General features: G+C 32.3%; 1 protein-coding gene across 1 annotated transcript in view; it reads left to right on the forward strand.

Moving 5' to 3' along the window:
- LOC123560918 (uncharacterized) overlaps positions 1–12,818 on the forward strand; it is a 62,474-nt gene extending 49,656 nt beyond the window's left edge. Inside the window, exons 17-19 of the mRNA XM_053516818.1 lie at positions 7,690–7,978; positions 8,832–9,064; positions 9,957–12,818. Of these exons, the coding sequence (XP_053372793.1) occupies positions 7,690–7,978; positions 8,832–9,064; positions 9,957–10,030 (596 nt within the window). The 3' untranslated portion in view covers positions 10,031–12,818. The remainder of the gene's footprint in view (positions 1–7,689; positions 7,979–8,831; positions 9,065–9,956) is intronic.
- Positions 12,819–13,934: the final 1,116 nt, after the last annotated feature.

Here is a 13,934-nt window from a genome sequence, read left to right on the forward strand (position 1 = left end):
AAAGTGACTTTCGTTCACTGCAATGCTTTAATGGGCTTTGATTAATACGAATAAAATTATTTAAAATAATTGAGCAATGTCTGTCTTTATTTTTTCTGCATAAAAACGAGAGATTCGATGTTAACTTTCATACTGCTTTAGCATGGCTGAATAACTTATTAAAGGACCCGGAAACGGGGGGATAGCTAAGTCGGCTACTGGAAAGCAAGGAACAAAACGAAAATAAGATCAAAAATCTTTAGAAACAAAATATATAACGCCATCATCAAATGTGAAAAACTCAATCTCATGTGTTAGAACTATGTACAAATCTCTCTCAAAATTAGAGTTCAACAAACGTTCGGCGGTTCAGTCCTCCATCAAAGATTTATTAAAAAAAATAAACTGTATACTGTACATGACTCACTGATACTATGAATAAACTGACGTATGCTCATTAGTTGTGTAGATTTCTTGTGTCTATTTATAGCCTATGTCTACATGTGACATCATTTAGTACTGTTTTCAAATATTTCTGTGTACATGTCCGTGAATTAATTGTTTGCGTTTTAACGTGTTTATATTTGAAAATATTTGCACTGGACTATGATTCATAAAGGTTTGCTATTGATGTCTTCTTATTTGATGCTGTCTTCACCAAAGTCTTATGATTATATATTACTGTTTTATCTATGTTTTTTCGTATCTATGTCATGTTTGAAAATAAATAATAAAGACTATTTCAGCGTTTGTTTTTACAAATCATCGTATCATACACACATGTAGGTACAATATGACAATATATTACGATGTAAGGTTTGTAACACATCATGCTCTCGAATTCTCAAATTCAAAATGGCCGCCATTTGGATGGCTCGAACAACGGAAAACTCGAACTTATTTCAACGGGACCCTCGAGTTCGAGCCATCGAAGTTCGACTGTAAATAAATCTATCAAATTTATACTAGCTACAACAGATAACATTATTTGATAAGCAATATTTTAAAAATTCCTATTCTATAAAAAGATACACCCTAATTGTTACTCATACCGTTGGTGCGAAACTGTTCCAAGTGAAGTCATATAAGTTTCTATGTTTCGGAGAAAAAAGTTCAAACGTCATCAAATCATAGAAAGAAAGCATTGTTTTACATGAAAATTTAACAGCATATGAAACATTTATATTATTCTACAAAATCATTGTCAATTTATTCATGTATGTATTGAATTCCGGAAAGGGACTGCATGAAGGGGCCACACTTCTGGACAGTTCAGCGCCTTTAAAAACTCACCATTTTGAAACAGCTGTTACATGTTTTCGTTTTGATGCATTTGCAACATCGTGCGAGTGTTTAAACTTTACATTACTAGGTAAAACATCGTTTTTGACAATTGTTTACATTTATTTCTTTACAAATGACATTCTTATTCAAAGGGGGACAACTCATTAAGAATATTTTAAGTATCCAACTCTGTGGGACAGAACAGTAAAGCATGTATTGGACAGATAAGTTGTGCGTCAAGGTCCTGTTCATTTACTAAAAAAATCTGTTATTTTGTGATATACTGCTAAACCTTAAATATTATTTTATAAAAACATCTTACCAAGAAAATGATTAATAAGATATAACGCAAAGTTTTTTTTGTGAAAGTTATGTCACATAGCATTATTTGGCACTCAGAAATTTCAAAATCGATTTTCTGGAAATTACAAAAAATAACTACATTTATATTATTATAAAGATTATTTAAAATATATAGCCACAATTTTAAATCATGTAGTTTTTACAGCATGGGAAGTGGTGTTTCAACAGACTATAATACAGATTTTCAAAATGTAGCAGAAATTTTGACTTAAAATCAAACTGTAAAATTGAAAGTTGAATCCGCAGTATTTTACTTTATTACATACCTGTTTCTATTCCCCGTTAAGTTACACTGGTACCGGAAACGTCAATATTTTTCCATACACTGACGCCTGAATTTCATATCGGGTGCGTGACGTAATTCGGTGTGTGTTGTTGTACTATTCTTTTCTATTTAGTTCAGTATTATCAATCCTATTCAGGCTATTGAACATTATATGTCGTAGTCCAAACTGGAATCTAGGCAGATCCGGAGTCTGCCTAGACCAAACTAGAATTCTAGTTTGGTCTAGGCCAAACTAGAATTCCAGTTTGGTCTAGACCGATTCCGGAACTGCCTAGACCAAACTAGAATTCTAGTTTGGCTAGACCGATTCCGGATCTGCCTAGGCCAAACTGGAATATTTGGTTTGAACTTAAAAAAATTATTTGTAATAGATGAAAATCGATATTCTGGTTTATATTTTTTGCATTAAAGCATTGAAGAATACTTGTAAGGAAAAAACTCTATTTACAAGGGATACTTAATTGTATTTTTAAAACCTGTCCCAAAATAATATAATGAAACCAAATATTTGACCCCTAAAAAACTGTTATCAATTCCTTTTGAAGATTATCTAATTTAACAGTAACAATTATAAATGTAGGCCTTTCATCTTCAAGTTTGCACAACTGAAGAATCAATTTTTCACAGGAACAAAAGATAAAAGCAAGTAATATCATCATGTTAAAGTGTAATTAAAAGGCAGTGGCTACGATTACGGTACCGTAATCCTAGCCTCCGGTTCTAGGATTACGGAAGTTCCGTATTCCTAGACAACCCTATGAAAATAGGCTAGGATTACGGAAGTAATTTAAGATTTATCAAATATATGTTAGGGCATGCATAAATGACATTGTAATTAACTATGTTTTATATATACCTGTAATTTTTTCATCAAGTCAACACAAATGGTCTTTAATAACATACAATATGGTTATAAATAAAAAAAATCAAAGTATAGATTTTTTTTTTAATCCAACTTTGACACTCATATTTCTATGATATTTTCACGCGCCGCCATTAAGATTATCCCCAAAACGGTGGACAGATAACACGAAATAATATGCCGAAGGCGGGCATGAAAAATCGCTATTTAAATAAGTTTACAACATCATTTATGCATGTCCTAACATATATTTGATGCCTCTTAAATACTTCCGTAATCCTAGCCTATCCTCACAGGGTTGTTTTGGAATACGGAACTTCTGTAATCCTAGAACCGGAGGCTAGGATAACGGTACCGTAATCGTAGCCACTGCCTAATTATAATACTAATTCATTCCTTTTATGACAATTAACTACTGGCACAGGTGTTGCATTGATAATATAGTTGAAAGTGTGAATGTTAAAGACATTCAGTTCAGTGAACTTATGGATTTTGATTATTTTTCTTCAAGAAGATTCCAGTTTGGCGTAGGCAGATCCGGAATCGGTCTAGCCAAACTAGAATTCTAGTTTGGTCTAGGCAGATCTGGAATCAATCTAAACCAAACTAGAATTCTAGTTTGGTCTAGGCAGATTCCGGATCAGCCTAGATTCCAGTTTGGACTACGACATATATATGATATTTACATAATATTTATACGTGTAGATGCGTATGTAATAAAAAGGTTATTATCTTTGCATCGGTAAATGTGCACTCTATCTTCAGCGGAAGAATATTGCATTCCTAAAGTCGCGCAATATTTCCGCTGAAGAACTCGTGCATATTTCCCGACACAAAGCTAATAACCTATAATTATCTGGTGTTGTTTTATAAAAAGTCATATATGTTAAATACATTTTATACACAACAAACTATCTATATATTCTGTAAATGGGTTTCATATTTTTCAGTCAGGTACAAAAATTGTTAATGAGGTTGACCAGATGGGACTTTTTAACATAGCTACTTACTGTGCATGAAGAACCTTTGATTTAAATCGTCTAGATTATCTAGCAGCCAGTACCCTTAACATATAGAGCACACATGTATTAAAACATAGTTTACATTTTCCATATTTTAACATTTAAAGTTCAAACAACTTTAAAATGAAAGTAAAGGATGTCAGTAAGATAGAGATCAACTATTGAAACGGAATTATTACTGTCATTCAAAAGATATACATAATAAATTGCAAAATATTAAACTGTCATTAGCACATTGTATACAACTATTTAAAAGATATGCATTATTAGTTGCAATTTATCAGTAATAATATTTATACATAATCAATTGAAATGTCTGAATTTATTTTTCTAATATCAAGAAATTGTGATTTTATTATTTCCGTATGCAAAACGTGAAAGAAATTTTGCACGTTTAATGGGTCAATAACTCACAAGATTATGTGAGAAGTATAAACTTCTATAAGCAGATCCTAAGAACGCAACAAAGCAAAATCGGTTTGATCCAGTGTTTGATCCAGTCTCTTCATGAGACGCAATGAAATATGAAACACCTATCAGTGCCTAAGCACTGGCTAAGAAGCCATTTGTGAAGTTTCTGCTAAATATATGTTGTTGTTGCTACATAGATTAACCACTGTGACATTTGATATTTAACAACCCACGAATACGCTATCATTTATATTCGATTCACTATGGTTATTTTAGAAGATATAATGATTCGGAGGCCTTGTGTAAAGTTTCAGTCTAATAAAGCAATTATTTTAATCATTGGGTTTGACGATAATACACGAAAATACCTAAAAAAATACTAACCACCTCGGTAGCCTAATGGTGAAGTGTCCGCCTCGAGTGCGGGTGGTTCGATCAATGGCCGCGTCATACCAAAGACGTAAAAAATGGTAATAGTAGCTTCCTCGCTTAGCGCTCAATATTAAGAGGATAATGCTAGGACTGGTCAGTTAGGTGTCAGTATAATGTGACTTGGTGGGATATCATGTCATGTGCCTACGGCGAGATGCTCTAAAGTTGCACTTAAAACACTTTATGTAGACTCAAACTTGAATATGATTACAAGGTTTGGCCATTGCTGCATTCATATTTTTAATCTTTAATTAGAAAGTATATCATGATTATACCATGATTCTTATTAAAGATTATGGATGCTGTTCCCCTAAGACTTTATGAGGGGAAAACTCATTCCAGCTTGAATGAGAATTGTTCCAAACTTAAAATGTCAGTCTTTATAATGTTGTTATAAACATAGGTACAAAGAGAAATACAGGTGGTATATGAATAAAAAGTCAAGTGAAGGGCAACGAATTGATTATTCTCTTCTTTCCTGGCTGCAATGTTTCAACAAACATTGCACATGTACAGTACCGCTAGATTTATAGCATGATCTAATTAACATTGATCAAGAAACATCTAATGCTTGTTTAAAAAAGTTTTGTACCAGGCTTAGGGATTACGTTGAAACAGTACAAAAGTAGCTAGGCAAAGACTACTTCCAATAAAATGCTGGAATCTATCAATTAGTCACACTGTGAGGGTGCAGCTTTACTTATCTACTTGAGGTGTAAAACTTCTTTTTTTACCACTTCACCCGAGTTGGAAGTTGTAGTCGCGCTTTGTTCTTTATTGAATATTTTTCATTACCCGCCGGGTTTATTGGTATGCTAATTTCTTTCGCGTGTGGGACATTGAGCAAGTCACGTGACAGGTTTTCGATCCTGTACAGATTTTTTTTTTCATAGATGTGTGAAGCACTAATACTTGATTTTATAATTTGATGGTGATGAAGGATTACCACGATTATCGGAGATTTGTGGAATTATGTTTTTTTCTTAATATTAAATTGTAAATACAAGTTGATGTGTATGACCTCATCAATATCTGCGTACATAACATGTAAACAAATAACCAGCTGTTCAGTGAGATGATAACCTTTGATATATACAGATTCGTAAAGTTTGTGGAGTAAATGGAAATGTGTTTACATTACTTATGTTAGGCTTCTGGTTAGAAAAGTGTGGTTAGTTTGCATAAACTATAGATATTAGACTTTTTAGGATATAATTTAATATATTTAGATTGCCATGACCTATAGATGACCCAATTTTTTTTTTTTGAGATCATTAGCTCACAAAATATTGCTCACAATAAAAAAGACATTCATTATGACTGATCTGAATATACATTTCTGGCGGCGGAAAAACTACTTTTGACTTGTTTCAGACAGCATTGCTTATGTAGAATCTTATAACGTTATGCTGCAAATAAATGAAAATAAATTGAACTTTATATCGTGTGCGTCATCATAATGTCACTCTTACACATCTTAGATCATTTTCACTTGCGTTTCTTGTGTATTTTTTTCAATAAGATATAATCCATATTCGCGAAAAAGAAAACATAATGACATGACTTTCTCTAATTCAAAATTTATAATGCCTACAAAATTATAAAATTACCTTTACTTTTGTATCATCAGTTTTTCCTTTTCTCTATCATTGATGTCAGTGGAACGTTTGAAAATGTTCTTGTTCTTTACAGAAAGAAACAAACTCTGAATACTTCTTAAATAACAAATTATTATAACTAAAATTGACAGGAAAGTCGTCTATATTTCTTTTTTTTATACTGAAATTGTTTTGGCTTGCAACTGTTCTAACCGATGTATAAATTGGTTTAAAATCTTACAGCCAATAACTTAATAAATCAGTGTAATAAAAGTGCATGACTGTCACTCTCATTTTTGAACACACATATTTTGTATGAAAAGAGTGCTATATAAATGATGTTTAATAATTTTACGTTATCTTTATGAAATATGAAATATTCTTCCACATACAAATTGTTTTTAAATGTTGATTGATGTTGATTATGCTTGTGGATAATATGATAACAGACACTGTATACTTGTCTTCAATATGCTTTTTTGATTCTCCTCATAAAATGCACAAATAATTATTTAGTTATTATTTTTTGTTTCTAATTGAAATTCATCGGAATTTGCCCAAAACAATATATATATATATAATTAATTTAATTGTTATTTGTGTTTCAAATTGAATGTCTTGAAATTAACAAGGAGTGTTTATGATATGAAAATCTATTTTAAAAGACAAAAAAAATGTCTCTGCATTAAAAAAAGTCACTGCAAACATTATTAAAGACTCATTTCAAAAGAAAATCCTGGAGTTTGAACCTTTTGTTTATAAAATAATTTATTTGAGTATTACTTTTATCACTTGGACTTAATTCAGTTAGAAAAAGCATTTCTTGGAAAACCAATGTTACTTAAAACAATGACTTTTAAAAGAATGTTTAAGGCGAAAGTGTATCAATTGAAACATGTCACTTTGTACAGTCCTCGCTCTAACATTATATCAAGTTTTCACTTAAAACGAAAGGATACATAAGCAAGAAATTCGTATATTGATCATATATAAACAAGTGACTTTTACAATACATGCGCACACAAAAAAACGCTTAATTTTATGCAAAATGTTGATTTTTGAACAACATCGCTCTAACCACTTGAATAGCTTTACCTACTCTTCGAATGGTAGAGTTCAAAGTCAGTGCGTTTATCTTAAAATGAGCAAGAATAAAAAGGTATTGCATTTCCATACCAAATGTTGCTTTAATGATAATTAGATCTTAGGGCTGGTCTACATTAATTGTAATTCAATGAAATGTATCAGAACTCGACGATATAAAACAGTAATATGATGAAACTTAATTCAGAGTAAAATTTCAAATAATTTGGTTCAACTTTAAGAGATTATACAACCAGTAGTATGCGGAGAAGTTTTGTTCAGTAAATAACGTCCTGGGAACCGCCTTGGTAGCCAAGTGGTAATGCGCCCACTTTTACATTAAATTTATGAATAAAAATCAATTACCAGGTCTTAATGGAAGATGGATATACAACGTGAGCAGCAATAATACACATACTAATAACGTCCTACGTAATGAGTCCGAATGCCTTGCATTCAGACATAATGAGACGATCAAGAATTGGATAACGGCGAAACGGGATTTATCGTACCCATGTCCCTGTAGTGAGCAACAGATGCAACTTGATTACAGTTACCGAGAGGTGGATCCAATGTATAAACACTCACACACTCCACCGGTTTGCTATGAGGCATGGTTCTTTAACAATGATGGTGTGAAACAGACCTGCTGTTATAGGTAATATTAAGCTGTCTTTGGCGATTTTGATGTTTGAAAATATTTGTAATGTTTTTATGTTATTTCTGTAAAATTGAATACTCTGTTTATTAGCAAGAACCGGTGTAATATTTGAAATATGAAATAAGCAAAGAATCTCAAGTAAGAAGCTAATCGCCCCTTTTGTTGAACATGTACAGGTTTTAAAACTCATAATGCCTTTGTTTAAACAGTGGCTGCCACATATTTTGTTATCATTTATGTGCATAAGATATATCAATCTCTTATTAAATCCTACTTCTGATAATTGTTTTCTCTAATATTTGTCACAGGTTTGAATATTGATAAACATAACAGATAGTTTTATTGAATCTATTGTTTTTATTATTCACATGTATGGCTCTAACTGCAAAAGTCCACGTGCAGTATAATAGTAGGGCTTTTCTAACCATGTAATGATGCATAATATCTATTTGAACAGCTGTTTCATCCGTTTTTAAACTGAAATTTAAAGCCTTATAGAACTTTATGTGTTTGGATGCAACGATTTACATTTTAAGTAAGTTTTGTTTCGCTTTTGACAATTCTTAAAATAAATCAAAGCTGCTTCTTCTACAAGAAGTGGACCTCTGAAATGTCAAAATTTAAAACTAATGGCACCTTTTGCAACTGCTAATGTTGTAACGTTGCAATACACTTCTTGGTGAATGCACATATATTTGTATATTTCAAATGACAAGGTTAGGTAAAAAAACTGTGCGTTTTGACCTCCTGGATGCACTAACTTTGGTGCCGAAATATTTATCGGTAGCTCTCTATAGCATAATGAAACACATTTGAACTTACTGTTGTTTTTTTTTTCTGCTTTCCACAGTTATGGTGCATTGAAAAAAGAAGCAACCGGTGGCGGCTTTGCAACTTTTGAAACTGATTTATACAATACTACTGAATACTTCTACAAATGTTGTGATGAAAATACAGACAGACACCTGTGTCACCTCTTCTACGAAATGAACCCGTCTGATGATTGCTCCAGATTCAATCCTGCAGACGAGCCGTTTGACAGATATAGGCGATCGCTTTTTGGAAACATGAGAAGCGGATCTGGTAAATAACTATTTTTTTTAAATGTGTGCTTGTAAACTTTTGAAATTGGGACCTGATACTGAATATTTTCCAGTTAATGCGATTCACATGTGGTTCATTACGAGTCTTTATGATATTAAAATTAGATATTTTAGAATATTTGTGACCATAGTAACCATTTTTTGTTGTTTTGGCAACAAAATAAATGAATTTTCATGTTTTCTGTATTGCAATTAATCCATGTATCAGATCTCATGAAAAAATATCTTGTCCTTTTATGAACAAACGGTGAACATGAAAATATTTGCAAATTTATCAAATGTCATTACTTTTAAGATATTTTAGAATCCATTTTTGTCATATGTTTCGTCTATTTGTTGCCATGCAACAAATTATAAGGATATACATAAATTCCATATTGTTATCTATCCATGTAACAAGTTTCGTAAAAAATATCTTGTACTAATCGCAGGATTCCACTCAGCAACATTTCCGTCATATGTGTGTAGTATTTTTGGCCATGATAGGAACCTTTTTTTATGACGGACAGACAGAAGGGGAGAAAACCAGAAGTGCCCTCCAGGGGACTTGTATTATGATAATGAACGTTGTGCGTGATCGTCGACCTATTAGGTCATTTAATTGATACTAGGGACATGTCGCTATTTGTAAAATTTGGTAATATTAGCATTTTAACCTAAATGATAGATATACAGACAATTTCGATATCTCGAGTGTAAAGTGCTGTTGTTTTCATATTTATTCTATTTTTTCAAAGTGTGACAATAAGCACCTTTACGGCATTGTTTTTTGATAAACAAACAAATGATGCCTATTCTTCCAACCAGCATGCATAAGATTGTGCAAAAAGTTTTTGAAATTATCGTATAGAGATTTTTTTTTCTGCTTACAGATGTGAACATATACAGACACGAGAACAAAGCAAGAAAATGGAGCAAGCAAATGGAGAAGAAAAAAAATATATAAGACAAATTTGTACAAATTCGTTTCTACTGCACATATAGAGTATTGTTGAGAAAAAGAACTTAAAGACTCGTCTAATAAGAGAATACGAAATTTTAACCATTTAGTATAGAGGAAATTTTAAATATGAAACATTTACTCCGTAACGATTACAGTAAAACATTCAATAACTTGTACATGGAAGTGAAACAACCCCGGCTTAAACGAATACCAAACAGCCGAACATAAACTTCGATGGACTTTCAATTAACCTATTTGTGTGAACTTAATGTTTAACTTGAGACATTTTTACATATTCATACCAACAAAAACGATGTTTAGGTGTATACAGGAGTTATCTTCCTGTCAGTAATTCTGTTGGTCTATTGCAAAACATTTGTGGAGTAAACTACGTTTCCAAGGAATTCAAATTAAACTTCATATAGATCATAGTGATGGAATATAAATTTTACACACATCTACACTTTACGGTGATCATACTCAGTAAGGTTTGTTGAAATCTCATCGAGATTTTGGAAGACGATTGCTCAACAAACTTGATAAAAGATGGAAGTATGGACACCAGATCACCGTCACATGCAACTACGTTTCATTATAATAATGTATATGAAGTTTGAATTTCTTTTAAAATTGGAGAAGCCGTTTATTCCACGAACCAAACCTGAGGGAGGCAGGGAATTAGTTTATGAGTGTCTCAGATCTTGGAGAGAAAAGCATATTTTAATCACCAAAATACATTTCGACCCTATAATGGTCTATTTCGCTTGGAATAACAAACCTAAATTACCGCCCTCCTCCCCGTACCTTTCAATTATTATTATGGCTACCCTACTCACCTCATTTGTTTGAATTAAAATAGTTGTGCATGTCACTCCTCCCTTCTCATCCACGCCACACACAAAAAAAGAATGTAGCAACAACAAAAAGAACAGCCTTTCCTTATTCAAATTCATTTTGTCATTTTTAGTATGGTCAACTGAGAATTATCTGCCTTTGAACTTAGACAAATATCTTCTTTCCTAGGGCAAAGCTTTAGTACGGAGTATTAACAAATTTATGTTAGAATAATCTTATTTAAGGTATTTGACCCGTAATAGAGTACCTCCGTTTTGAAGAGTATTCAATTCCTGCCATAAACCTTCTTTGACTGCAATTTTCAGAGGGGCGTAGGTTCAAGCCCCACTGGGACCAACATTTTTTTCTCCATATTTTCCTTTTTCCTAGTAAGTTTTTACTTCTTTCAAGACTTATTATGGATGTATTGTACAAAAATGGAAAATTTTCATTTTATGAGCGATTTCTTGCTGTTCAAAGGGAATTTACCATTGAATCAGGAGGGGTAGAGTTAGACATCTTTAAAAATACTGAGTTACGTGCGGTAAAAGTTCTCTATTTTGCCTTTATTCTTTAGAATACATATTGTGGAAGAAATGCAGGTATGTTTTACTTTTGCCCCAAGGTTATTTCTGAGTGAAGTGAGCAAAATTCAAAACAGACCCACAGGATTCAACCTTGATTTTTCAATGTTGGAGTTAGAATTCTGTCTCATTAAATCTGTTTACTTGAGGTACCGTTGAAAAAAAATATATTTACAGTTTTATTTGTGTTTTATAATTGTTTAACAATAGTTTGATGTTTCTTTTATCATAATTAATGCTGTAATGAATTCTCTGCAAACGTTTTAGGAAGTGGCCATCACATTGAAATTTGTCTCTACTTGAGCTTGAGGAAATACCATAAATTATACAAAATTTACAAAAAACGGCACGGTAAAAGTTGTTTAAAATTTGCAACACGGTGCGAAACATGGTCAACTTTAAGAATATACCAAGCAAATGCCATTTTTTAAACATTACTATTAGGGGTCCAATTTTAAATGATTCGTTTGTTATGTTCAACTTTCTTGTGGCCTTTCCCGACTATATATTTATATATTTCAAATATCGCTTAAAGCTACTCGCCCACAGTTTAGGTTAATTTTCTCAACATGTTCATTTCATCAAAACGTGGCTTAGAATATATATATGTGTGAAAAACATGTTAGATATCGTAAATGTTTTCCCCATTATTTCAATAGCTTGTTAAGGGTTCATTCCCTTCTGCAAAATAATTTTGGTTATTTATTAGGATACCTTGCTAATGTGTTATGTCAATAAGTTTGTACCACTGGTCACGTCCACAGTACCTACATTTTATGGATTTTGGGGAGATTTTCTTGTCACCTTAATGTTTTAACGTACCGTTTTAGGTAATGAATAAAGATATTTTGACAGCTAGTTACAACCAAACATCTGCTTATTAATAAATAAATGCTTAAGAAGCACATTATATTAGAAAATTAATGAGTCACATATTGCACGTGAAAAATGAAATACAGAAAGGTCTGTTACGTAATTTATGAAATTTGTCGGAATCATTAAGTCTTAAAATGATTCATACATGTTTTAGTTTTGCTTTTTCTTTGTTTGTTGTTGTTTTTGTTTGTTTGTTTTCGAGAAAAGTAATTTAAAACAGTTGTTTTCTGGCCTACACTATTTTTGGTCATAAGACTGACAACATTAAAGATATTTTATAAGTTTAAAAGGTTTTACTACCATCTTCAAAGATTAGTATAATAATGCATCGTTTATATTTGGATCTTGCAAAATGAAGCCACAATTCAAGGAAAACTTTTGTAACGACACAACTGTTCGTTTTTGTGCTATGCACTTTAATAGTTGTACTTTCCCCTATGTAATTACTAAAGTTTATTTGAACACTATGTAATATCTACGTAATCCCACCCATGTTGAAAACCTTACAAATTGTTCAGCACTTCTTGTTGTTGTTGTTGATACTTGTTCCTAAATGTAAATGCAGTATTTTTGTTCGTAAACCTTTACTGTGCATCGTTAACACACCCTATTACCTGATGTCCTCCGCGCCGAGGGATGCGGCTACCACAGAGGTCAGGAATCAATAACGGCGAGTAGTGGTGTTAGTTTTTTTTTTTTTGCTTTATTTTTTCATTTTTTCTTTCCATGAAGATATTCTGTTGCAAGCATACGTGTAAATGCCTAAGCACATTATATTAGTAATCCTGGTTGCCAAATTTGCGAAATATAGAACTGTTTAGCTGTTTAAATGGGACTTTATTAAAATTGATGCGAAAATCATATTCAACGGATCAATTCGAAGTGTTTACAAAATAACTTGATCTAGTTTACCTCACACGTCAAACGATCAATCATCTGGGGATAATCCTGGCTAGTTTAAAATCTGTCCGTATGTGTACACCGACGTTCTGGCCCTCCAAAGGGACCCGGGTATGGTCACGTATGATAAACTTTACCACAGAGGGCATTTTTAAATGATGCCCATCCCGCCGAGGTGTCAAAATATATGATACTGTATACGGCAGAGGAACATTTGCTGTAAAAACCTATAGTCTGGCTGTTTGCTTTGCTTTTTAAACCTGGGAGGTCATGGAATTATTTGCAGTATGCATTGTTTATACTTACGTTTAATAATGGGCAATTTTCAATGGCGAATACCGCTGTAACACAGTGTTAATCAGTCTAAATTGTATTTCTATTTATCTTCGACATTGCATACAATCTGATACATGTATAGAGTTATTTTGCCAGTTGTAAGTCTTCGTTTTGTAATATCTTAATTTAGTATTTTTGATATGCGCTTATACTTAAGCTAAAACTATGCGCTTATTTTTGATAAGCGCTTATAGACAAGCCGTGTGCACCTATTTTTGATATATAAGGAATATTGACAGTCCTTACCTTGGTTGAGAAAACGAAAGTAAAACATGGCCATGGACGTGCGCAGTGAACTACTTCCTTTTATTGCATAGGCCTACAGTATTTATACATAATTTAAGCATAATAAGCTTCATAAATTGCAAATAATGTTC

The sequence above is a fragment of the Mercenaria mercenaria genome, chromosome 10, assembly GCF_021730395.1.
Source record: "Mercenaria mercenaria strain notata chromosome 10, MADL_Memer_1, whole genome shotgun sequence".
NCBI classification, from domain to species: domain Eukaryota; kingdom Metazoa; phylum Mollusca; class Bivalvia; order Venerida; family Veneridae; genus Mercenaria; species Mercenaria mercenaria.